The 24,407-nt window shown below is 45.3% G+C and overlaps 4 gene segments (V, D, J or C); all 4 read left to right on the top strand.

Moving 5' to 3' along the window:
- Positions 1-5: 5 nt before the first annotated feature.
- On the top strand, positions 6-1,717 carry LOC133609263 (T cell receptor alpha variable 38-1-like). The segment is given in 3 exon segments: positions 6-257; positions 325-670; positions 745-1,717. Coding segments are annotated over 3 exon segments (465 nt in total).
- A 2,760-nt stretch (positions 1,718-4,477) lies between these two features.
- LOC133609271 (T cell receptor alpha variable 38-1-like) lies at positions 4,478-4,964 on the top strand. The segment is given in 2 exon segments: positions 4,478-4,537; positions 4,605-4,964. Coding segments are annotated over 2 exon segments (396 nt in total).
- A 480-nt stretch (positions 4,965-5,444) lies between these two features.
- On the top strand, positions 5,445-8,349 carry LOC133609249 (T cell receptor alpha variable 38-1-like). The segment is given in 3 exon segments: positions 5,445-5,583; positions 6,564-6,662; positions 6,730-8,349. Coding segments are annotated over 2 exon segments (396 nt in total).
- Positions 8,350-12,193: 3,844 nt separating this feature from the next.
- Positions 12,194-12,608, top strand: LOC133619930 (T cell receptor alpha variable 38-1-like). The segment is given in 2 exon segments: positions 12,194-12,239; positions 12,307-12,608. Coding segments are annotated over 2 exon segments (348 nt in total).
- Positions 12,609-24,407: the final 11,799 nt, after the last annotated feature.

The raw sequence follows: 24,407 nt of genomic DNA, 5'->3' as shown, positions 1-24,407 counted from the left end.
TTGCACTTTCAAAACATAATCATCTATACCTCTGCGGTATATTTTTTGGGGACAAATGTGTCTTTCTCCAATAATGAAGTATTGAAGAGGCATATTTCCCCCGTTACTACACCTATGTATGTGATGTGTTGGTGAAGTGCCGCCCTCTTTGGGATTAGGCCCCGCCTCCTCAGCCACCAAGTCAGCGTGCACAGAGCCCAGGAGTGCAAACATGAAGCGTGCATTAGTGTGTGTGCTGATGGCTGCCTGGAGCCTTGGTAAGGCCATTTAAGGTGAGCATGTCAGGTTATATGATGTTTGACCACATTTGTTGTCCTTTGACAGGATGTGGCAGCCAGACGGTGCACCAACCAGCAGAGAATGTGTACGCCATGAAAGGCGACTCAGTTAAGCTGGACTGCAGCTATGAAGATTCTGGAGGCAACAACTACATCTTCTGGTACAAACGGGACGGGCAGGCGGCACCAAAGTTCATCCTGAGCCTCTCCATGACGAGTCAGGGCAAGACTGAGAGCAGCTTTGAAAAGAGGTTCAGCTGCAGCATCAACGACACCGCCAAGCGAGCTCCTCTGAAGATCGAAGACATGCAGCTGAGCGACTCTGCAGTCTTCTACTGCGCCATCCAGCCCACAATGACTGACATCTCTGCTGCACCTGCACAAAAACCTCTGTAAGCTCCTCATCCCACTGTGGCTGTTTGAGAGCTGGTTCTGAGGACGTTTTCACAGCTTTTGTCGTTGACAGGACATCACGAGGGTGGCGAACTGGAGATGTTTTTTATTTACATACCTTAATTGTTTCCAAACCGTGTCTCTAACACGGCAGTAAACAGCTGATCAAACACAACAGAAGTCATCGTCATGGACCCACTGGCTGCAGAAGTTAGCTCTCCATCAGCTAAACAGACTCAATCAGTCCACGGTGACGTTTTAGTGAATTCAGTGAGGAATTTGTGAAACTGAAACAATGCAAATAGGATGCCATTGTAAGTTAATAACACTAACACAAACACCTGTAAATGTGTAGGCATACTAGCTAATGCCAACAACGCTAGATTCATTACATTACGTATGAATAAGCATGAAAACACTTCTACAGACATCACACGTGGGACGGTTCAAAAAGGAAAAATTGTTTCAGTTAAACTGTCAAACTTACAAATGTTGCTTGGAGTGATAAATGAAAAATCCTTTCGAGCAAAAATGCTATGAACGCTTATTCCTGGTTTACAGAATCAAAACAGGAAGTACAATTTCAACCCTCAATCCTGCTGTGAGCAAACTTGTCCAAAAGATGGAGCCATAGGACAATTATTATTTCAGCCATCTACTTTCCAGGTGAGAGGTAGGATTTATTATCTACAATACACTTACAGGGAGCAGGGAAGCGAGGAAATAGAAGACCACTCGATGATGTAAACATAGGGACATAAGGAAGTGATCACAGCGCCGCTATAAATAGTGTGTCTTTGTTAGCGCTCATAATAACAATATCACTAGTACTTGGTTAATATTCAAGTCCTGAAATGTAACTTAAGTATTGTTGGCGCTTTTCGAATGGTTATTTATCCAATTGTATGGGCGGAATAATGGAGTTCCTATTGGCTTTGCTGTAAGCTGACTTTTATTTACTTTTATTTTATATTTGGACTGCATAAAAAAAATCCTTCCGTTGTCATGTCTTTCATCATGATTGTGAACGATAGGCAAAACTCCCCAAAAAGTGCACTTCCCCTTTAAGACAAAATTGCACATAGTATCTAACAATGTCATACATGTTGATTAATGTGAGGTGGCGACTTGTCCAGGGTGTACCCCGCCTTCCGCCCGATTGTAGCTGAGATAGGCTCCAGCGCCCCCCGCGACCCCAAAAGGGAATAAGCGGTAGTAAATGGATGGATGGATGGATGTTGATTAATGGTCGAGTATAATTAGGTGTTGTCTTTGTGTTGTAGTGTAACCGTTACTCACACTCAGATACTCTTTTTTAAATAGAGCTCGTGCTGCTTTTTCACTCTTTTGTGGTTTGATTGATTGATTGATTGATTGAGACTTTTATTAGTAGGTTGCACAGTGAAGTACATATTCCGTACAATTGACCACTAAATGGTAACACGAATAAGTTTTTCAACTTGTTTAAGTCATGATACAGATATATACTATCATATACACGTTGGCAGAGGGGTTAGTGCATCTTTCTCACAATACGAAGGTCCTGAGTAATCTGGGGTTCAATCTCGGGCTCGGGATCTTTCTGTGTGGAGTTTGCATGTCCTCCCCGTGACTGCGTCGGTTCCCTCCGGGTACTCCGGCTTCCTCCCACCTCCAAAAATATGCACCTGGGGATAGGTTGATTGGCAACACTAAATTGGCCCTAGTGTGTGAATGTGAGTGTGAATGTTGTCTGTCCATCTGTGTTGGCCCTGCGATGAGGTGGCGACTTGTCCAGGGTGTACACCGCCTTCCGCCCGATTGTAGCTGAGATAGGCTCCAGCGACCCCCGCGACCCCGAAGGGAATAAGCGGTAGAAAATGGATGGATGGATGGATATACTATCATCATAATACAGTCATCACACAAGATAATCATCAGGGTGTATACATTGAATTATTTACATTATTTACAATTCTTCGGGGTGTGGAGGGGGTGGGGGTTAGGTTTGGTTGTTATCATCAGTCATCAACAATTGAGAACAGCGAAATGGATATTGAAACAGTGTAGGTCTGACTTGGTAGGATATGTACAGCAAGTAGTGGACATAGAGAGAGAGAGGGAGAGAGATCAGAAGGCATAAGAAAAATATCTGCATTTTATTGTTTACATTTGATTATTAACAACAATCCGGGGAGGGTGTTAGTTTAAGGTTGAAGTTGCCTGGAGGTGTACTTTTATTGCGGTTTTGAAGGAGGATAGAGATGCCCTTTCTTTTATACCTGTTGGGAGTGCATTCCACATTGATGTGGCATAGAAAGAGAATGAGTTAAGATCTTTGTTAGAACAGAATCTGGGTTTAACGTGGTTAGTGGAGCTCCCCCTGGTGTTGTGGTTATGGTGGTCATTTACGTTAAGGAAGTAGTTTGACATGTACTTCGGTATCAGGGAGGTGTAGCGGATTTTAGAGACGAGGCTCAGTGCAAGTTGTTTTACTTTGTCCTCCACCCTGAGCCAGCCCACTTTGGAGAAGTGGATAGGAGTGAGGTGGGATCTGGGGTGGAGGTCTAGAAGTAATCTGATTAGCTTGTTCTGGGATGTTTGGAGTCTAGATTTGAGGGTTTTGGAGGTGCTAGGGTACCAGGAGGTGCATGCGTAATCGAAAAAGGGTTGAACGAGAGTTCCCGCCAGAATCTTCATGGTGCTTTTGTTGACCAGAGAGGAGATTCTATAGAGAAATCTCGTTCGTTGGTTGACCTTTTTGATTACCTTGGTTGCCATTTTATCACAGGAAAGATTAGCCTCTAGAATGGAACCTAGGTAGGTGACCTCATCCTTCCTGGTGATAACAATGTCACCCACTTTTATAGTGAAGTCATTGACTTTCTTAAGGTTGATGTGGGACCCAAACAGAATGGATTCCGTTTTACCTAAGTGTATGGATAGCTTGTTGTCAGCGAGCCAGGTGCAAGTTCTACAGAGTTCAGCACTGAGGATTTTCTCCACCTGTGACTTGTCCCTGTCTGATACAAGCAGGGCCGAGTCATCCGCAAACAAGAACAATTCACAGTCGCATGCTGATGACAAGTCGTTTATGTATACTAGGAACAGTAAAGGCCCTAATATACTGCCTTGGGGGACTCCACAGCTCACTGAGAGGGGGGGGGGGGGGGGGGGTACACACAGTGCCGTTCACCTCTACCACCTGTTGTGGTGGTGACATTTTGCTACCTGGAAGGGAATGACAAAACATTTTAGCTAGTGTTGACGTAACTTAATCCTTTTAATCTTTTTCCACAAGAAACGAGTGGAGTTTGCAAAATGTCATTGCACATTTGTATGATGACAATAAAGATTATTCTGATTAAGAACACTGTTCGACGAAGTTAGCAATTAAATTATGTACAAGTGACCATGTCAGGATTAAAATGACTAAACTCAAAGGACATGGTTTCTAAATATGAATATAAACAATTGGCAAGACATTATAAACATGTAATTTTAATGGCAATGTTCTCAACAAATCGTTCCAGACCGTCTGCTTAGTGTCGCCCTCACAGCCTGCTCTCTTTCGTTTCTCTCCCCCTGCTGTAAGGGAAGGGGCCTGTCAGTCACATGATGATGTGTTGCACTTTCAAAACAAAAGCATGTTTACCTCTGCGGTATATTTTTTGGGAGGGACAAATGCATCTTTCTCCAATAATGAAATATTGAAGAGGCACGTCACCCCCGTTACTACACCTATGTATGTGATGTGTTTTGTGAAGCTCCTCCCTCTTTGGGATTAGGCCCCGCCTCCTCAGCCACCAAGTCAGCGTGCACAGAGCCCAGGAGTGCAAACATGAAGCGTGCATTGGTGTGTGTGCTGATGGCTGCCTGGAGCCTCGGTAAGGTCATTTGAGGTGAGCATGTCAGGTTATATGATGTTTGACCACATTTGTTGTCCTCTGACAGGATGTGGCAGCCAGACGGTGCACCAGCCAGCAGAGAATGTGTACGCCATGAAAGGCGACTCAGTGACGCTGGACTGCAGCTATGAAAATTCTGGAGGCAACGACAACATCTTCTGGTACAAACAGGGCGGGAAGGCGGCACCAAAGTTCATCCTGAGCCTCTCAATTTTTGGTCAGGGCAAGACTGAGAGCAGCTTTGAAAAGAGGTTGAGCTGCAGCATCAATGACACCGCCAAGCGAGCTCCTCTGAAGATCCAAGACGTGCAGCTGAACGACTCTGCTGTCTTCTACTGCGCCATCCAGCCCACAATGACTGACATCTCTGCTGCACCCGCACAAAAAGCTCTGTAGGCTCCTCATTCCACTGTGGCTGTTTGAGAGCTGGTTCTGTGGAGGTTTTCACAACTTTTGTCCTTGTCAGGACATCACAAGGGTGGCGAACTGGAGATATTTACATTTATTTATGTGATGGGACACAAGTAGGGGATTTTATTTTTTTATGTTTCATTGCCGTGCATGTCTTTGAGTGTTTTTATTGTTGTGGATTTTAATTGCATGTTTTTACATTTTAGAATGTGATTGTATTTTTAATTGCATGTTTTATTGCTGTGGAATTTGGTTGTATTTTTAATTGCATGTTTTTACACGTTGCAGACTTTGATTGTATTTTTAATTGTATGTTTTTATTCTTTGTGGACTTTGCTGGCATTTTAAGACTTTGCCCCTTTTAGCTTGTTGCCCCTGACAACCAAAGTGCCTAATCGAACGGCACCTAAAATCAGACACACCTGTGGAGCATTAAAGCTGCACACATTTAAAAAGGAGCGACCAGGAGGATCGAGAGACTTGACAAGGAGGACCGGGTGAACGTGCGCAGGTTGGGAAGGAATCCCCAGGACTACCCAGCAGACCCGCAGGCTACCGGAGCGAACCCCCAGAATCCCACAACACGCAGGGGCAGAGGAAACTCTGCCTCCAAAGTAAGTGTCGTGCCTTGTGGATTTGCGGAGGTATTCAACTGCCTTGAGCTGTGGGCTTGCGGCTCGTGCGTCGTGCGCTGCCTGTGTGGTTCTGTGAGCAGGAGCGATCGGGACCCGGAGACCTGCGGTGACCCCCGTACCGCTCAGTAAATATGCGTGGTGGTCAAGCCAGCGTCTGTTCTCAATGGGTAATAAGCGGCATTTAGCCTTTCTCGAAGAAAAATGCCCTCTTCTTGCGTTGTTTTCGGCTGTACGAACTATTTAAACTGCAAAAAGGATAAAAGTTTCTTCAGAGTTCCTCGAGAGGTAATATAGATAAACAGAAGAGTGCAAGATTTTACAAAATGATGACGAAAAAAGTAGCACGCACTCCAGCCCAAAGGAACAGAGTCGAAGAATGCAGGAGTTTGCAGTGACCACTTCATTAAAGGTTTGTTTAATACATTTTTAACGTTTGTGTTTCCCATTTAAGTATTATCTTGATATTACTTGTGTTTTTTAAAACACATATTGCTACGAGTGTTTCGAAAAGCACCAACTTGGCGAGTCTAACCTTGACATTGGGATCCTCCTGGTTTAACACGAAGGTGCTGTGCCCTCATCCTCACTGCATCTCAGCCCAGCCACACTGAGAATCATCATTTAGGGAGAAGTTGTGATGGACAACATTCAAGACCTGCCAAAAGCTGTGTGCATTCTCTTTGGACTGCATCTCAACTCCCCAACGCCCTTGAAGAATACTGTCAGTCACTTGACGATGTGTTGCACTTTCAAAACAAAAGCATGTATACCACCGCGGTATATTTTTTGGGAGGGACAAATGCATCTTTCTCCAATAATGAAGTATTGAAGGGGATAAAGACTGATGGGATATTTATATCTTCCTCTTTACATCAACTATTCACCCCCCCCATATTCCTCCCCGGTACTACGCCTATGTATGTGATGTGTTTGTGAAGTGCCTCCCTCTTTGGGATTAGGCCCCGCCTCCTCAGCCACCAAGTCAGCGTGCACAGAGCCCAGGAGTGCAAACATGAAGCGTGCATTGGTGTGTGTGCTGATGGCTGCCTGGAGCCTTGGTAAGGTCATTTGAGGTGAGCATGTCAGGTTATATGATGTTTGACCACATTTGTTGTCCTCTGACAGAATGTGGCAGCCAGACGGTGCACCAGCCAGCAGAGAATGTGTACGCCATGAAAGGCAACTCAGTTACGCTGGACTGCCACTATGAAAATTCTGGAAGCTTCGACTACATCTTCTGGTACAAACAGGACGGGCAGACGGCACCAAAGTCCATCCTGAGCCTCTTAATATTGGATGAGGGCAAAACTGAGAGCAGCTTTGAAAAGAGGTTGAGCTGCAGCATCAATGACACCGCCAAGCGAGCTCCTCTGAAGATCCAAGACGTGCAGCTGAACGACTCTGCTGTCTTCTACTGCGCCATCCAGCCCACAATGACTGACATCTCTGCTGCACCTGCACAAAAACCTCTGTAGGCTCCTCATCCCACTATGGCTGTTTGAGAGCTGGTTCTGAGGAGGTTTTCACAGCTTTTGTCCTTGTCAGGACATCACAAGGGTGGCGAACTGGAGATGTTTTTTATTTACATACCTTAATTGTTTCCAAACCGTGTCTCTAACACGGCAGTAAACAGCTGATCAAACACAACAGAAGTCATCGTCATGGACCCACTAGCTGCAGAAGCTAGCTCTCCATCAGCTAAACAGACTCAATCAGTCCACGGTGACGTTTTAGTGAATTTAGTGAGTAATTTGTGGAACTGAATCAATGCAAATAGGATGCCGCTGTAAGTTAATAACACTAACACAAACACCTGTAAATGTGTAGGCATACTAGCTATTGCTAACAATGCTAGCTTCATTACATTACGTATGAATAAGCATTAAAACACTTCTACAGACATCCCACGTGGGACGGTCATACTTGCCAACCCTCCCGGACTTTCCGGGAAACTCCCGAAATTCAGCGCCACTCCCGAAAACCTCCCGGGACAAATTTTCTCCCGAAAATCCCCCGAAATTCCGGCGGAGCTGGAGGCCACGCCCCCTCCAGCTCCATGCGGACCTGAGTTATGACAACTTGCTTTCCCACAATATAAACAGCGTGCCTGCCCAATCACGTTATAACTGTAGAATGATCGAGGGCGAGTTCTTGGTTTCTTATGTGGGTTTATTGTTAGGCAGTTTCATTAACGTCCTCCCAGCGCGGTAACAACACACAACAACAGCAGTCACGTTTTCGTCTACCGTAAAGCAGTTCGTCTGCCGTAAACAGCAATGTTGTGACACTCTTAAACAGGGCAATACTGCCATCTACTGTACATGCATATGTGACAATAACATCTACGGATTTTAGAGAGTGCAGTGCACAACTGCGCACACAACAAGGAGACGAAGCAGAAGAACGAGGAAGATACAGCCATGGCGACGCCGAGGACGAGTAAGATGAAGAAATGCACTTGTAAGTTCCAAGCCGCAGCTACTATTGGACCTGGATAGCCTCCGGGAAGAAGTAGTGGACTACCAAGTGCAGTGCAGTGAAGAAAAGATTGACCGGTTTTGGGCCATGCTAGGGAGAGATGGAAGATTCCAGACTCCAGTGCATTTGATGAAAGCACTTTTGTGCGTGCCACACAGCAATGCATCATCAGAGAGGGTGTTCAGCATGGTTAGAAAAATAGTGAGAGAGAATAGAACAAGGATGGACAATTCAACCCTTAACTCAACAATGAGGAGATGACTGTTATGTGTGTGTATATGTGTAAATAAATGAACACTGAAATTCGAGTATTTATTTTATTTATATATATATATATATATATATACTATATATATATATGAAATACTTGACTTGGTGAATTCTAGCTGTAAATATATTCCTCCCCTCTTAACCACGTCCCCAACTGCGCCCCCCGCCCCACCCCCTACCACGCCCCCCAACCCCCACACCCCACCTCCCGAAATCGGAGGTTTCAAGGTTGGCAAGTATGGGGACGGTTCAATAAGTAAGAATTGTTTCAGTTAAACTGTCAAACTTACAAATGTTGCTTGGAGTGATAAATGAAAAATCCTTTTGAGCAAAAATGCTATGGACGCTTATTCCCGGTTTACAGAATCAAAACAGGAAGTACAATTTCAACCCTCAATACCTGCTGTGAGAAAACTTGTCCAAAAGATGGCGCCATAGGACAATTATAATTTCAGCCATCTACTTTCCAGGTGAGAGGTAGGATTTATTATCTACAATACACTTACAGGGAGCAGGGAAGCAAGGAAACAGCAGACCACTCGATGATGTAAACATAGGGACACAAGGAAGTGATCACAGCGCCGCTATAAATAGTTTGTCTGCTTTAGCGCTCATAATAACAATATCACTAATACTTGGTTAATATTCAAGTCCTGAAATGTAACTTAAGTATTGTTGTTGCTTTTTGAATGGTTATTTATCCAATTTAATGGGCGTAATAATGGAGTTCCTATTGGCTTTGCTGAAAGCTGACTTTTATTTACTTTTATTTTATATTTGGACTGCATCAAAAAAAATCCATCCGTTATCATGTCTTTCATAATGATTGTGAACAATAAGCATACTTGCCAACCCTCCCGGATTTTCCGGGAGACTCCCGAAATTCAGCGCCTCTCCCGAAAACCTCCCGGGACAAATTTTCTCCTGAAAATCTCCCGAAATTCAGGCACATAATATAAACAGCGTACCTGCCCAATGACGTTATAACTGTAGAATGATCGAGGGCGAGTTCTTGGTTTCTTATGTGGGTTTATTGTTAGGCAGTTTCATTAACGTCCTCCCAGCGCGGTAACAACACACAACAACAGCAGTCACATTTTTGTCTACTGTAAAGCAGTTCGTCTGCCGTAAACAGCAATGTTGTGACACTCTTAAACAGGACAATACTGCCATCTAGTGCATTTGATGAAAGCACTTTTTGCGTGCCACACAGCAATGCATCATCAGAGGTGGCTAGAAAAACAGCATGGTTAGAAAAATAGTGACAAATAGAACAAGGATGGACAATTCAACCCTTAACTCAACAATGAGTAGATGAGTGTTATGTGTGTGTATATGTGTAAATAAATGAACACTGAAATTCAAGTATTTCTTTTATTTATATATATATATATATATATATATATATATATATATATATATATATATATATATATATATATATATATATATATATATATATATATATATTAGAGATGCGCGGATAGGCAAATATTTCATCCGCAACCGCATCAGAAAGTCGTCAACCATCCGCAATCCACCCGATCTAACATTTGATCAGAACTGCATCCGCCCGCTATCCGCCCGGTATATCTAATATAGACGATGCAAGGCATTAGTGAGGCACCTGCCAACTACTCCGGTTTTCCCGTAATTCGTACGGTTTTCATCAACCTATTCCGGGTTACGGGTGCAGTGATAAAAAATACGTTTTTTCTTTAATTTAAAAAAAAAAAGGGTGAAAACTACGCGAATTGCACCTTGTGCAGACAAGATTTTTCGATCGGACACGGAGGAATTAGCGATGTAAAAGACCACTTTGGGACAAAAAAACACAAGTCTAATGCCGTTGCTAGCGATACAAGTGGAAAACTTTCAACGTTTTTCGTCGCCCAAACAGATTCTTTGGATGTGATAAATGCCGAAGTTTTATTTACGGAGGCAATAATTGAGCATGGACTTCCAATCGCACTGGCTTATCACATGGGACAGTTACATGTTTGTAATGCAACCTTTAAAAATCATTACGCGGTGATCGCGGTCCCAAAAATAAACTTTTCTTGCATGATAATGTCCAGAAAAATTCGCTTTATATTACTATAGAGTCCTTTTAACGAATGAGTTTGATGGTTTATCACAAACCTTAAATGAAAGAAGTCCTTTCTTCTCCTGCACCTGCATGCAAATCCTGTCGGCTGTATTTCACAGCACGACATACTGTTAAAAGTGTTTATACTATTTATGCTTTCAAGTCCAAGTTGAAGAAATCTTGTTAAATGTTGACAGCATAACTACCAAAATACAGAAGTATGTCCTTAATATTTTTGCAGTGCTATTTCTGTTGAAAAGTTAAAATGATTACATTAGAGATGTGATGTGCCACTTTTCAAAGTGTCTGATGGCTTAAATTAATTTTCATTAATTTTTCATATTTTGAATTCTTTTGAAAGGCTTACAAAAAAACTACATTTGAATTGTAATTCCATGCTATTGACAGGACTATTAATTTTAATGAAGTTAGCTTACCATGTTTACAGTATGATAATTGTGATAGAAATGTGAATTTCGGGGGGTGGCGGGCAGGTATGCTGCTTACCTGCTGCGCGTGACGCCGGCCGCGGCGAAGGCGGACGAGGCGGGGTGTCGGTGCGGTGGGCGCGGTAGTGACCCTGGACATGCGTCGGGCCCTTCTCGCGGATCGCCTCAGCTACGGCTCCCGGTGGGGCCCTCTCGGGGGAAGGGGCCTCGGTCCCGGACACCGGCGAGGCGTCCCTTCTCCGCTCCGTAAAAGTGTCCATCTCTTTTCTTTTTTTTTCTTTTGTTGTGGCATATGCAGCAGGTACCTGCTCGTTTTTCGTATGTGGGTAACAACATTTAACTATGTGTATATATTTCCGAATTGGTTTAACTGCCACCCGCAAATAAAAAAAAAAAAAAAAAAAAAAAAAAAAAAAAATCTAATTGATCCGCCCGACCCGACCCGCACGCGGATAAAATCTTATTTTTTAAAATTTCATCCGCCCGATCCGCGGATAATCCGCGGACTCCGCGGTTGTGCCCGCAAACCGCGCATCTCTAATATATATATATATATATATATATATATATATATATATATGAAATACTTGACTTAGTATTTATTATATATATATATATATATATATATATATGAAATACTTGACTTGGTGAATCCTAGCTGTAAATATACTTCTCCCCTCTTAACCACTCCCCCAACCACGCCCCTCCCCGCCCCCCACCTCCCGAAATCGGAGGTCTCAAGGTTGGCAAGTATGACGATAAGCAAAACTCCCCAAAAAGTGCACTTCCCCTTTAAGATAAAATTGCACATAGTATCTAACAATGTCATACATGTTGATTAATGGTCGAGTATAATTAGGTGTTGTCTTTGTGTTGTCGTGTAACCGTTACTCACACTCAGGTTACTCTTTTTAAAATAGAGCTCGTGCTGCTGTTTCACTCTTTTGTGGTGGTGACATTTTGCTACCTGGAAGGGAATGACAAAACATTTTAGCTAATTTTGACGTAACTTAATCCTTTTAATCTTTTTCCACACGAAACGAGTGGAGTGTAACGAGGTAAGGGGCCTGTCAGTCACATGATGATGTGTTGCGCTTTTAAAACAAAACCATGTTTACCTCCACGGTATATTTTTTGGGAGGGACAAATGCGTCTTTTTCCTATAATTAAATATTGAAGATGCACTTCGCCCCCGGTACTACGCCTATGTATGTGATGTGTTTGTGAAGTGCCTCCCTCTTTGGGATTAGGCCCCGCCTCCTCAGCCACCAAGTCAACGTGCACATAACCCAGGAGTGCAAACATGAAGCGTGCATTGGTGTGTGTGCTGATGGCTGCCTGGAGCCTTGGTAAGGTCATTTGAGGTGAGCATGTCAGGTTATATGATGTTTGACCACATTTGTTGTCCTCTGACAGAATGTGGCAGCCAGACGGTGCACCAGCCAGCAGAGAATGTGTACGCCATTAAAGGCGACTCAGTTACGCTGGACTGCAGCTATGAAAATTCTGTAGGCAACAACTACATCTACTGGTACAAACAGGACGGGCAGGCGGCACCAAAGTTAATCCTGAGCCTCTTAATATTCGGTGAGGGCAAGACTGAGAGCAGCTTTGAAAAGAGGTTCAGATGCAGCATCAATGACACCGCCAAGCGAGCTCCTCTGAATATCCAAGACGTGCAGCTGAGCGACTCTGCTGTCTTCTACTGCGCCATTTAGCCCACAATGACTGACATCTCTAGTGCACCCGCACAAAAATCTCTGTGGGCTCCTCATCCCACTGTGGCTGTTTGAGAGCTGGTTCTGAGGACGTTTTCACAGCTTTTGTCGTTGACAGGACATCACAGGGGTGGCAAACTGGAGATGTTTTTTTTGCTTCTCACCAGACTCCGAAAGTTTCCTGGACTTAACCGTTAATTTGTACATTCCTTAATCAGTCCCTCCAGGATTTCACGATGTTGCCAATTCATGCAAGTTCAACCATTATGCGCGCCCCTCAACTTTGTCCTATCCTCCCAGTTTGCCCGAACAATTTGGCCAATCATTGACATTTTTGCCTATTGAATATGTCCGAGCAGCACACAAACGCAATGCAACTGCTAACCAATCAAATGTTTCCCTGCATCGCTCAACATCTTCACTTCCTGGTTTACGCCAACAGAGATTCTGTGATGATCTGTCACATTCACGTCTTGTTATGTTTCCTTAGTTTGTGTTTATTTCCTGTCAGCACTCTTATTTTAGTTCCACTTCCTGCATGTCTCCCACAGCGCTCGTTTCCCTCACCTGTCCCTGATTGGCAGCCTGGCACACCTGGTTGCAGTTGCCTTGCAGTTGCCTCGCCCTCCAGTCAGGGCTTGATGTTTGTTTCCTATTTCCCGAGTCAATGTTCCATACACTATTTCCTTTTTGACATTAAAGTCATGTTGTCCTGCGCAATGCCTGCCATCTTAAGGCTCTGAATGCTGTGGGGCTGTCAACATTGCGTGGACAACGGGGCCGGAACCTCTGGATTGGCAGACCGGGGTGGTGGTTCCTCTCTTTAAGAAGGGGAACCGAAGGGTGTGTTCCAACTATCGTGGGATCACACTCCTTCCCAATAAGGTTTATTCAGGTGTACTGGAGAGGAGGCTACTCCAGATAGTCGCACCTCAGATTCAGGAGGAGCAGTGGGGTTTTCGTCCTGGTAACTAAAAATCAACAATATAAGTAGTTCACATGACATGACTATAGCATGTTGTGTGAGTGAAAACATATTTAAATTGTGTGCACAGGTTTGAAGAAGAAAAAGATAATCTAAAAGTCAACAACAAAAGTAATTCATATTATTAAATGTGTCAGTACGTGGACTGTGAGGGTTTTGAGGACAGGTGACATGAGGACAGGTGAAAACTAATGGGTTGTCATGGAAACAAAACAAACAAGAGTGCACAAAGGGTCCAAAAACCAAACCGAACATAACCAAAACAAAACATGATAACACAGACATGACAGAGCCCCTCCCTTCAGGACAGATACTAGATGTCCAAAACAAAAAAAATGAACAAGAGTCATGGGAGGGCGGGAGGGGGACATGGTGGTGGGTCGCCAGACCAAGTGGCCCCGAATCCACCGAGACATAGTCAGGCGGCGGCGACGCGTAGAGCGCCGCTGTACCTGACGAGGTGGGCGACCAGGGAAGGGCCACATCCGTGACGGACAAGGAGGTCGGCGCACTTGGCGTGGCGGACGACCAGGTAGCGGCCACTTCCGTGGCCGACGAGGAGGCGGGCGCATCGTCATCGTGGCAGGCGTGGAATTTGCGCGCGTCCTCGTCGTGGCAGGCGGCGAAGCTTGGCGTGGTGGGTCTTGGCATGTCGAAGCTTGGCGTGGCGAAGCTTGGCATGGAGGGTCTTGGCATGGCGGGTCTTGGCATGGCGGGTCTTGGCATGAAGGGTCTTGGCATGGAGGGTCTTGGCTTGGATCTTGGCTTGGGTCTTGGCGTCGTGGAGCTGCGACTGGCGGCACTTAGCGTCGTGGAGCTGCGACTGGCGGCACTTGGCGACGTGGAGCTGCGTCTGGCGGCACTTGGCGTCCTGGAGCTGCGACTGGCGGCACTTGGCGTCGTGGAGCTGCGACTGGCGGCACTTGGCGTCGTGGAGCTGCGACTGGCGGCACTTGGAGTCGTGGAGCTGCGACTGGCGGCACTTGGCGTCGTGAAGCTGCGACTGACGGCACTTGGCGTCGTAAAGCTGCGACTGGCGGCACTTGGCGTCGTAAAGCTGCGACTGGCGGCACTTGGCATCGTGAAGCTGCGACTGGCGGCACTTGGCGTCGTGGAGCTGCGACTGGCGGCACTTGGAGTCGTGGAGCTGCGACTGGCGGCACTTGGCGTCGTGAAGCTGCGACTGACGGCACTTGGCGTCGTAAAGCTGCGACTGGCGGCACTTGGCGTCGTAAAGCTGCGACTGGCGGCACTTGGCATCGTGAAGCTGCGTCTGGCGGCACTTGGCGTGGAGCTGCTACTGGTGGCACTTGGCGTGGAGTTGCTATTGGTGGCATTTGGCGTGGAGCTGCTACTGGAGGAACTTGGCGTGGTGGAGCTTGGCGTGGTGCGGCTAGGCGTGTTGCTAGCTTTGGAGCAGGGCGTGGAGCTAGCCGTGGCATAGGTGGTAGCCGTGGCGTAGGTGCTAGCCGTGGCGCTGGTGCTAGCCTTGGTACTGGTGCTAGCCTTGGCGCTGGTGCTAGCCTTGAAGCTGGTGCAGGTAGAGGTGGCCTAGCTGGGGGTTACGGCTTAGCAGGCCGAAAGACCGGTGGTGGCGGCCGGGCCGGAGGTTGCGGCTTAGCAGGCCGAAAGACCGGTGGTGGGGGCCGGACTGGAGGCTGTGGCTTGGCATGGTGAAGCTGAGTCACCCCACCCGTACAGTTCCCAGCCCTACCCCCCCTCAAGGAGCGGATACCAGACGCGCTCCCCGCAGTTTGGAACAGTTTTTAGGGATGGGTGGAGGGAGGTCAGGAGGGGCGCAGAATCCTCCCCTTTGAATTGTCCAAAATGTCTTTCATCTTTTTTTACCTGGGATTGAGTGGGCGGAAAAAAGAAAAGTCCTGTGATGCGTGCGGGGCATGAAAACTAGATGACTGTGATTGACTGGACCTGATTTCTAAAAACATATCTTGGTAAAGTTTTGTTATGGACATGGAGTCTTTGGTTGGGAGCAGTTGACAAAAAAGAGATTTGAGGAAAAAAAAATCTTGCTCTGTGATGTCATCCTCCGGTGATGGCGTGGCGTCATCCTGGAACAGCGGGGCTGGCAGCAGTCTGCTTCCGCCCGGAGTGGGAGGAGCCTGCGAGAGCGGCACATCCTGTACACTCGCGGAAGGCCTCCCCGACGTCCCTCGTCTTGAGCGGCGCTTCCGTGGCTGGGGACACGCGCCAACGTCGTCAGAGCACGGAGCTCAATGGCACCAGTTTTCCGCCAGGACCCCAGACCAGGTCCCTGCGCTCCACAGAGGAATAGCGCAGTGTCTCGGCCTCCAATGAGCCTCATCCAACTCGTCCAGATTTTGTTGAGGAAGAACTTTTTAATGCTGGTGACATTCTGTCAGTACGTGGAGTGTGAGGGTTTTGTTTTCCCGAGATGCAAGTAAAGCTGGATCGGACATGGCGTGAGGGTAAGGACATCTTTATTTTAACGCTAACAAAAGGAATACCGTATTTTCCGCACTATAAGGCGCACCGGATTATTAGCCGCACCTTCAATGAATGGCATATTTCATAACTTTGTCCACCAATAAGCCGCCCCGGACTATAAGCCGCGCCTACGCTGCGCTAAAGGGAATGTCAAAAAAACAGTCAGATAGGTCAGTCAAACTTTAATAATATATTGAAAACCAGCGTTCTAACAACTCTGTCCCAAAATGTACGCAAATGTGCAATCACAAACATAGTAAAATTCAAAATAGTGCAGAGCAATAGCAACATAATGTTGCTCGAACTTTAATGTCCCAACACACAAAATAAACATAGCGCTCACTTTCTGAAGTTATTCTTCATTCGTAAATCCTTCGTCTTCGGTGTCCGAAGTGAAAAGTTTGGCAAATGTGAGATCCAAAATGGACGGTTCCGTCTCGTCGAAGTCATCGGAGTCAGTGTCACTGTTATCCAGCAGTTCTGTGAATCCTGCCTTCCGGAAAGCTCGGACCACAGTTGTGACCGAAATATCTGCCCAGGCATTTACGATCCACTGGCAGATGTTGGCGTCGTCTGGCGCTGCCTCCGTCTTAGTGAATGTGTGTTCGCCTTCTGTCATCCATTGTTCCCACGCAGTTAGCAGTCTAGCTTCGAATGCCCTGTTGACACCAATATCTAGCGGCTGGAGGTCTTTTGTCAATCCACCCGGAATGACGGCGAGTATTGAATTAAGCGCGTAAGCGTGTCTCTAAATGTGATGTTATGAGCTAGCAAATATAACAACTACACTACCCAGCATGCAACGATAGTTACGAGCATGCGCGGTAGCCCTGAGAAGCGTTGTATGCTGGCAGTTAGAATGTGGTTATGAGCACGCTGTGAGTAAACGTTGAGAACTCAGTTAACACGCCTCGTCTGCATTATTTATAATTAGACAGACAACACACTTAATAAGAGACATTTTGGAGTCTTTACATAAACACACAAATGGAAATGAAACGTCACATATCCCAGCATGCACCGCGCGCTTCTTCGTCATCCACTGTTCCCACGCAGTTAGCAGTCTAGCTTCGAATGCCCTGTTGACACCAATATCTAGCGGCTGGAGGTCTTTTGTCAATCCACCCGGAATGACGGCGAGTATTGAATTAAGCGCGTAAGCGTGTCTCTAAATGTGATGTTATGAGCTAGCAAATATAACAACTACACTACCCAGCATGCAACGATAGTTACGAGCATGCGCGGTAGCCCTGAGAAGCGTTGTTGTATGCTGGCAGTTAGAATGTGGTTATGAGCACGCTGTGAGTAAACGTTGAGAACTCAGTTAACACGCCTCGTCTGCATTATTTATAATTAGACAGACAACACACTTAATAGGAGCCATTTTGGGGTCTTTACATAAACACACAAATGGAAATGAAACGTCACATATCCCAGCATGCACCGCGCGCTTCTTCTACGGGGAAAAAAGATGGCGGCTGTTTACCGAAGTTGCGAGACCGAAACTTTATGAAAATGAATCTTAATATTTATCCATATATAAAGCGCACCGGGTTATAAGGCGCACTGTCAGCTTTTGAGAAAATTTGTGGTTTTTAGGTGCGCCTTATAGTGCGGAAAATACGGTAAACAAAAAAGCGCGCACAAGGGCGGAAGTACAAACTTGGCTAATGAAAACAAATCTAACACAAAGGCAAAAACTATGAACATGAAACTAAAATCACTAACTGTGGCATTAATAACAAAAACTTACTTGACAGAGCAGGAATCTATGGCATGGAACACGTGATCAATGGCGTAACAGGGGTAGTATGGATAATGTGACCAGGACGATCAACAGAAAAAGACAGCCTTAAATAACAGTGACATGATTAGTGACAGGTGCGCAAGTGCAAAACGTGAGACAGGTGCATGACATGAGGACAGGTGAAAACTAATGGGTTGTCGTGGAAACAAAACAAACAAGAGTGCACAAAGGGTCCAAAAACCAAACCGAACATAACCAAAACAAAACATGATCACACAGACATGACAAAATGACCATAGCGTGATATGCTATTAAAACATTTAAACAGTGTGCACAGGTTTAAAGAATAAAAATATTGTTAGTTTTGTAGTAATAGTTTAAAACTGCGTGTAAATGAATAAGATATCCCTAACTTGTCAGTTACGCTTTTAAACGAGTTCTGATTAAGTTGAAGTGAAATGGTAGGCCATTGTATACAAAGTGTTTAAAGATCTACTTTTAATTCGAATATGCTCACTCTTACACACAATGCATATTGAAACCATTAAAATTATATTTTAGTCTAAAAAGAGAGGCTATGTATTTGAATGCCAGAATAACATCTGTTTTATTAATTTTACAATAAAGTCTTCTTTGCTATATAACATGGCTAAAATAGTTGCGGCAAAGAAAGGGTACAGTTGCAGCGATTATCTTTTCAAACGCTCGTCTTTTTTGTCTTCTTCACTTTGTTCCTGATGCCCGACCATTTTTTTTAGCCTGTTTGCTGTTTTCTGTGGGCGGAGAAAGAAGCACCTCCTACTGAGTCATCGTCGGGCACCGCTTGCCGTTTTCAGTCATATGGTGACTTTCAATCTGATTTGCATATTTATAAGGGCGCGGGGCCTGGGCGTGCCAGGCTACACAGGTCGATTCAAAGTAGATTGCGATGTAACAAAGAAACGTGCTTGGAATTGTGCGTGCGAAAACTTTCGTACATCTGATTTTTTTACTGGTCGACGCCATTTTCTGGATTTGATCGTACGTCCATATTTAGTAGGAAAGCCACGCAACTCTCTGAACATGAGGCCCCTGGTCCACATGGAACACCTACTCAGTGGCCTTGTGGTTAGAGTGTCCGCCCTTAGATTGGTATGTTGTGAGTTTAAACCCCATAAAAATGGGACCCATTACCTCCCTGCTTGGCACTCAGCATCAAGGGTTGGAATTGGGGGTTGAATCACCAAAATGATTCCTGGGCGCGGCCACCGCTGCTGCTCACTGCTCCCCTCACCTCCCAGGGGGTGAACAAGGGAACGGGTCAAATGCAGAGGACACATTTCACCACACCTAGTGTGTGTGTGACAATCATTGGTACTTTAACTTTTTTCACGTCTGATCTGTGTCAAGTTATGTTCTGCTTGAAAATACTCGCTGACCAGCAGCTGTGGAGGAGAACGGTGTCTCCTCTGGTACCAGGACAGGCCAGTGTCACCGCTGGAGAAGTTGCAGGACAGCGTCAGCAGCGCTCTGTCCAAACCCACCACTTGCTCCAGGGATGATGTCATCATGTCCTGACAAGAACACCAACTATTCAACAAAGTCTTTGCCATTTTTGCCTCACAACCAGTAGACCAGGGGTGTCTAAAACGTTTGACTTGAGGAGGCCACATCGGGCTTAAACAATTGCTATATATGTGTGTGTGTATACACACACATTATGTTGATATAATCTTATATACTTATATAATTTGATGGGGAAATGGGGAGAGTGTTTTGCATATCACTCATCATGCATTTTAGTGGATTTATATTGGGGTCATTTTAAATTATGAATGGTAATTCATAATGTCCACAAAGTTCAATGTGCTATGCTCGTTTTTCTGTGTTGGTTATAGTTTAGTAGTGGGAAAAGTTGCTTAGATTGGGTCATAAAAAGTGATGCTGTGCTTGAAACTTGCAAAGAAAATTCATATTTAAAACTCATTGACCATAAATACTGTCGGAGGCAGATATTTACATATATCCGTATTTAAGTGTTACTTCTTTATTTTCATAATCATATTACAAAACAGCTAGTGTTTTTCTTCCAATTGTGGTCTTTTGGTTGTGTGTGTGTGTGTGTGTGCTGTGAGCATACGTGTGCTTGTGTGTGTGTGTGCTGTGAGCATACGCGTGCTTGTGTGTGTGTGCTGAGAGCATGGGCCTGCTTGTGTGTGTGTGTGCGCTCGCTTGTGTGTGCGTGTGTTGCTATTGGTGAAGGTGGAGTCCGCGGGGAGACACGGAGGGGGGGAACAAGGTGAAGTAGTTAAGGAGATGACTCGAGCACAGGGCGAGGAACCTAACGGTTTAAAAGAAGGCTTACAGAACGTATGTGCTCGAGAATTTAAGAGTTTGATGGAAGAGAAAACAAAGTTAGAGAAGAATATGATAAAATGGACGGGCTGGTCTTTCACATGTCGCGCATGCACTAGACTATTCAAACGACCTGCCCAGACTTTAACTAAGCCACCGCCCCCTACTCCAGTGACAAGAGAGGGAGGAACTCACACGCCCCACTAAGATTGAACCTACCTCCAAAACTTAAAATGTTTCCATCGGCTCAAATTCTTAACCCCTCCCTTTGCACGTCTGACCATTTTCCTCTGGCAGATGGTAATCTCGCGCGTGCATACCAGACATTTTTGACGCATAGCGCTGACCATAGGGGCCTGCTTCAATATAAGTCTTTTGCCGTCACAGAAATGCAAGCCATTGTTGACCTTGCTTTCCCACCTGTACCTCAGGGAGGGAGCCTTTGGCTAAACACTTTGGACAAAGCTAACCCTGATATACACGGTGCCAAAAACAACACATGGCAGGGACATCTTATTCATCACATGCAAAATTGGACAGAGCAGGATGATAACAACAAGGCTGGTGGTAGAGTAACAAGGAAACAACTACTTAAATTACAGATCGCTGAAGATGAAAAGTTAAAAGAACCAAAAGGTCAAAGATCAGCTAAGGTATATTCAGCAGTAGGTGACCTTGCTTTTGAGTCCCAGCGGGTGGAGGAAAGAATCCTCAACAGACGTGCGACCAGACGGTTGGACTCGGGTGGTGGACACGGTGCTTTAAGGCCAAGACAGGGTGAAAACTGTTTCATCTGTGACCAGCCGGGTCACTGGCAACGTGAATGTCCTAACTCCTCTGAACGAGACAGGCTCCCAATTGCAGCCAAAACATCATACAGGCATGGCAAAGGACGCCCAAGGCAGAAGCCCCAGCAGGAAATACAGACAGGCCCCCTGCTGGACATAAGTGTCAACGGACAATGTTATCAGTTTGTGATTGACACTGGTGCCACCCACTCATTTCTGAATGCAGAGGTACCAAAGAAACTGTGTGCTTCCTTTTTGAAGGTCAAAGGCTTCGCTGAGGTCACAAGAATGTTACCTGTCACCAAACCTCTTCCGGTTCAGATTGCTGGACTCTCGTTGAAGCACCCCTTCGTGGTTGACCTGCACACACCTTGCCTGCTTGGTAATGACCTCCTTTACAGACTGTACCCTGACATTCAATATCGCACAGAAGGAACCTTCCTGGTGTTACCTGACGGCTCAACCACCAAGCTGCGACACCACTACCAAGGCTCCTCCATGAGCTCATACCTCAGCCTGAAACACCAGAAATGGCTGACATCTCCAACTGCTCTATCAGTGAAAACCCTGGCTGACTGAGATGCTTCCGTGTGTACCGCCACCCGACTCGCCTCATGTTATGATCACCAGATAGACACTGATGCCAGGAGGCCTTTGACTCCTTTATATGTATATATGTTGGAACTCAAGGTGTGGCTGCTCATATTGACCTATCTTTGCTACAACTAGCATAGTATAAGATGGACACAATTGCTGTCCCACATTGTTCCCTTGCTCTCTGCCCCGCCTACAAAACCAAGGACTTAGGTCCAATGATAAAACACAGCGTAGCTGCCACTCATTGCACCGACACCCCAAAACCACATTTTCTATTGTTTAAGTTTTCTGTTAAACACATAGCTATGGGCTGCACTTTAGACACCCCGGCTGTAGGCTACGAGGAGCTAGCAGCTACACAACAGCTGAGCTAAAATGACACATTACATTTAAGCATATCAAACAATTATATTCACGACAGAAGTCTGATAGAAAGTATTCAATAACAAACGTGTCCGCATCATTCGACTTTCTACAACATGAGCTTGACTTAATTTGTTATTGTGGCCACCAGGTGTGGTAAAATTTCAAATTACTATTGCTAAAACATCAGCCATAAGATTAGTATTTTTCTAGTATTTGTGTCAATATAAATATAGGCATATTTTGAAGCTTTCACCATATTGAATAAGTTACATAAAATTTAGGGTTTAGTTGAGTTTGAGTTATTTCTGATTTCGCTAAGGGGTCCCCTACCCTAATACCACCCTCCAGTGGTCCACAGAGACTGAAATGACTTTCATTGACCTCAAACATGACCTGTCCTCCGCCCCTGCTCTTGCTGTACTTGACTATTAGCTGACCTTTTTCTTAGATGTTTCTGAAAGTGATAGTATTACTGACACAGTCCCTTTTTCAGAAACAGAAGAGGGAGGAGGTGAGGGTGGATTCAGACTCTTGGATTCAGACTCCTTACAACAAAATTGAAATTTTTCTGACACATTCCATAGTTTTAACAATATTCCTGTGGGTAAGAAGTTATAACTAAATTTAACTTGAAAATAGCCATTTTGCACATCGATAGTAGTTTAGTAGATCAATTTGGAATATGGAGGAGGTGAGGGTGAATCGTGTATAGTTTTTGACTTCATTGATATGATCAATACGGTGAAAGGGAAAAGATACTTGCTGACTTGTGTTGACAATCACAGTGGTTGGCCGGAAGCAACCCCAACCCCAAAAGAGGATACAAAATCAGTAATTAAATGGCTTGTGAATGACCTAATTCTCCGACATGGTTTCCCTAAAAAAGATTATGTCAGACACCGGCACCCATTTTAAAAATACTCACTTAGCCTTGGTCGAAAATGCTCTTGGACTAGAACACAGGTTCGGTTCGGGGTACCATCCTCAGTCCCAAGGTAAGGTTGAAAGGATGAACCAGAACATCAAAAACGAATTGGCTAAAATCTGTGCACAGACCAAATTGAATTGGATTGACATGTTGCAATTAGCGTTAATGATCATTCGAATGTCCGTGAATAAAACTGTTTTACCGCCCTTTGAGTTTTTCACCCTATGAACTGCATACAGGTCAGCCCTTCCCAGGATCAACACCCCCCCCGGAAGAAGGAATCAGCGTAAAACCAAAATGGTATTTTACACAAAATGCAGAATTTGTGTGCCAGTACTTCTGTACAGATTCGAGGATGACAGCCCGCCACTCCAGATACCCTTCCGTCCACTGAGAGGGTCAAGATCAAGGTCATCAAACGCAAGTGGACGGAGCCCAGGTAGAATGGTCCCTTCAAGGTCGTGGAACGGACGTCCCACGCCCTTCGACTGGCTGGTAAAGGGTCACCTGGTACCACCTCTCCCTCTGCACTCCCGCGGAGGAGCCTGCCACGGAAGGGGCCCAGAAAACAACGCTGAGAGACACCTCCCTCCGTTGAGCTGCCGTCTACCGTCGTGTAGATCTTCCAGATTTTCTACCTACATTACTCTGATCAACTTCTATATTGTATATCATTGCTTGAGACCAGTCCATATGCTGAATGTTTCTTAGTTTTTCTTGCTTGTTTTCAGCATAACTATTTGTGTCGTTACATTAAGTGAAAAGTTTGATGTTTATCCCCGTTTCGTTACCTGAATTACTCTGATTTTGATAGATGAAAGGCAGGATGTTATACCAGTAGGATTCCCTGACGGACTGGTGTTTGGGCTTGTTCTACTGACCTTGTGTCTCAGTTCTTCCTTCCCGACGACAGTGACTGACAAGTGTCTTAGAACATACGGTGGACTTGAAATAGACTGGGTCAAGGGGGAGCAGCAAGACTTACTTTTTTGACCTGTGCAGTGTGATTAAGTGCGGGGGGAAAAATAGTTATTACCGTGGTAGTAACCTCTATCTTTGTTACGACTCAAACCTGAACCATTGGTGTCGGATGCGGACAACATACTCTGGTAAGTTGTGCCCCTCGTGGAAGCAGGTAACTCACTACACAGGGCCCTTAGATTACCATGACCCTTTATATGCCAGCATACCTCCACAATTTAAAGTTATTCTGAGAGGGATGACCTTTCAGAGGAATTTTGATCGTTCCCAGAACCCCATTGCCCTTACAATTGCCAGAGCGGGTGTTATGCCTAGTTCCTTTTATGTTGTTTTGGGGGTTGACCAGACAGGTACAGACCTTAAAGGAATTATTAAAATGAATGTCCTTCAGAGGGCGTTAATTACCTCTGACCCCTCTGTAGCACCTAAAGTGCCACTCCACCTCGGTGACGTTACAAAGGCTCTCACATCTGTGTATACTAATGACATCACCGCCGAAGACCTGGTAGCTTTGACCTTAGGAGCAGGTGCAGGCAACCTGTGGCTTAGGTGGATGACTAGCATGGCTAAGAGCCAAAACCTGGGTGACTGTGTTGCTTGTTCCGCT

This window comes from Nerophis lumbriciformis, linkage group LG02 (genome assembly GCF_033978685.3).
Source record: "Nerophis lumbriciformis linkage group LG02, RoL_Nlum_v2.1, whole genome shotgun sequence".
NCBI lineage: Eukaryota > Metazoa > Chordata > Actinopteri > Syngnathiformes > Syngnathidae > Nerophis > Nerophis lumbriciformis.
Note: the sequence above shows the minus strand (reverse complement) of the source record. Positions and strands in the feature narration are given on the sequence as shown.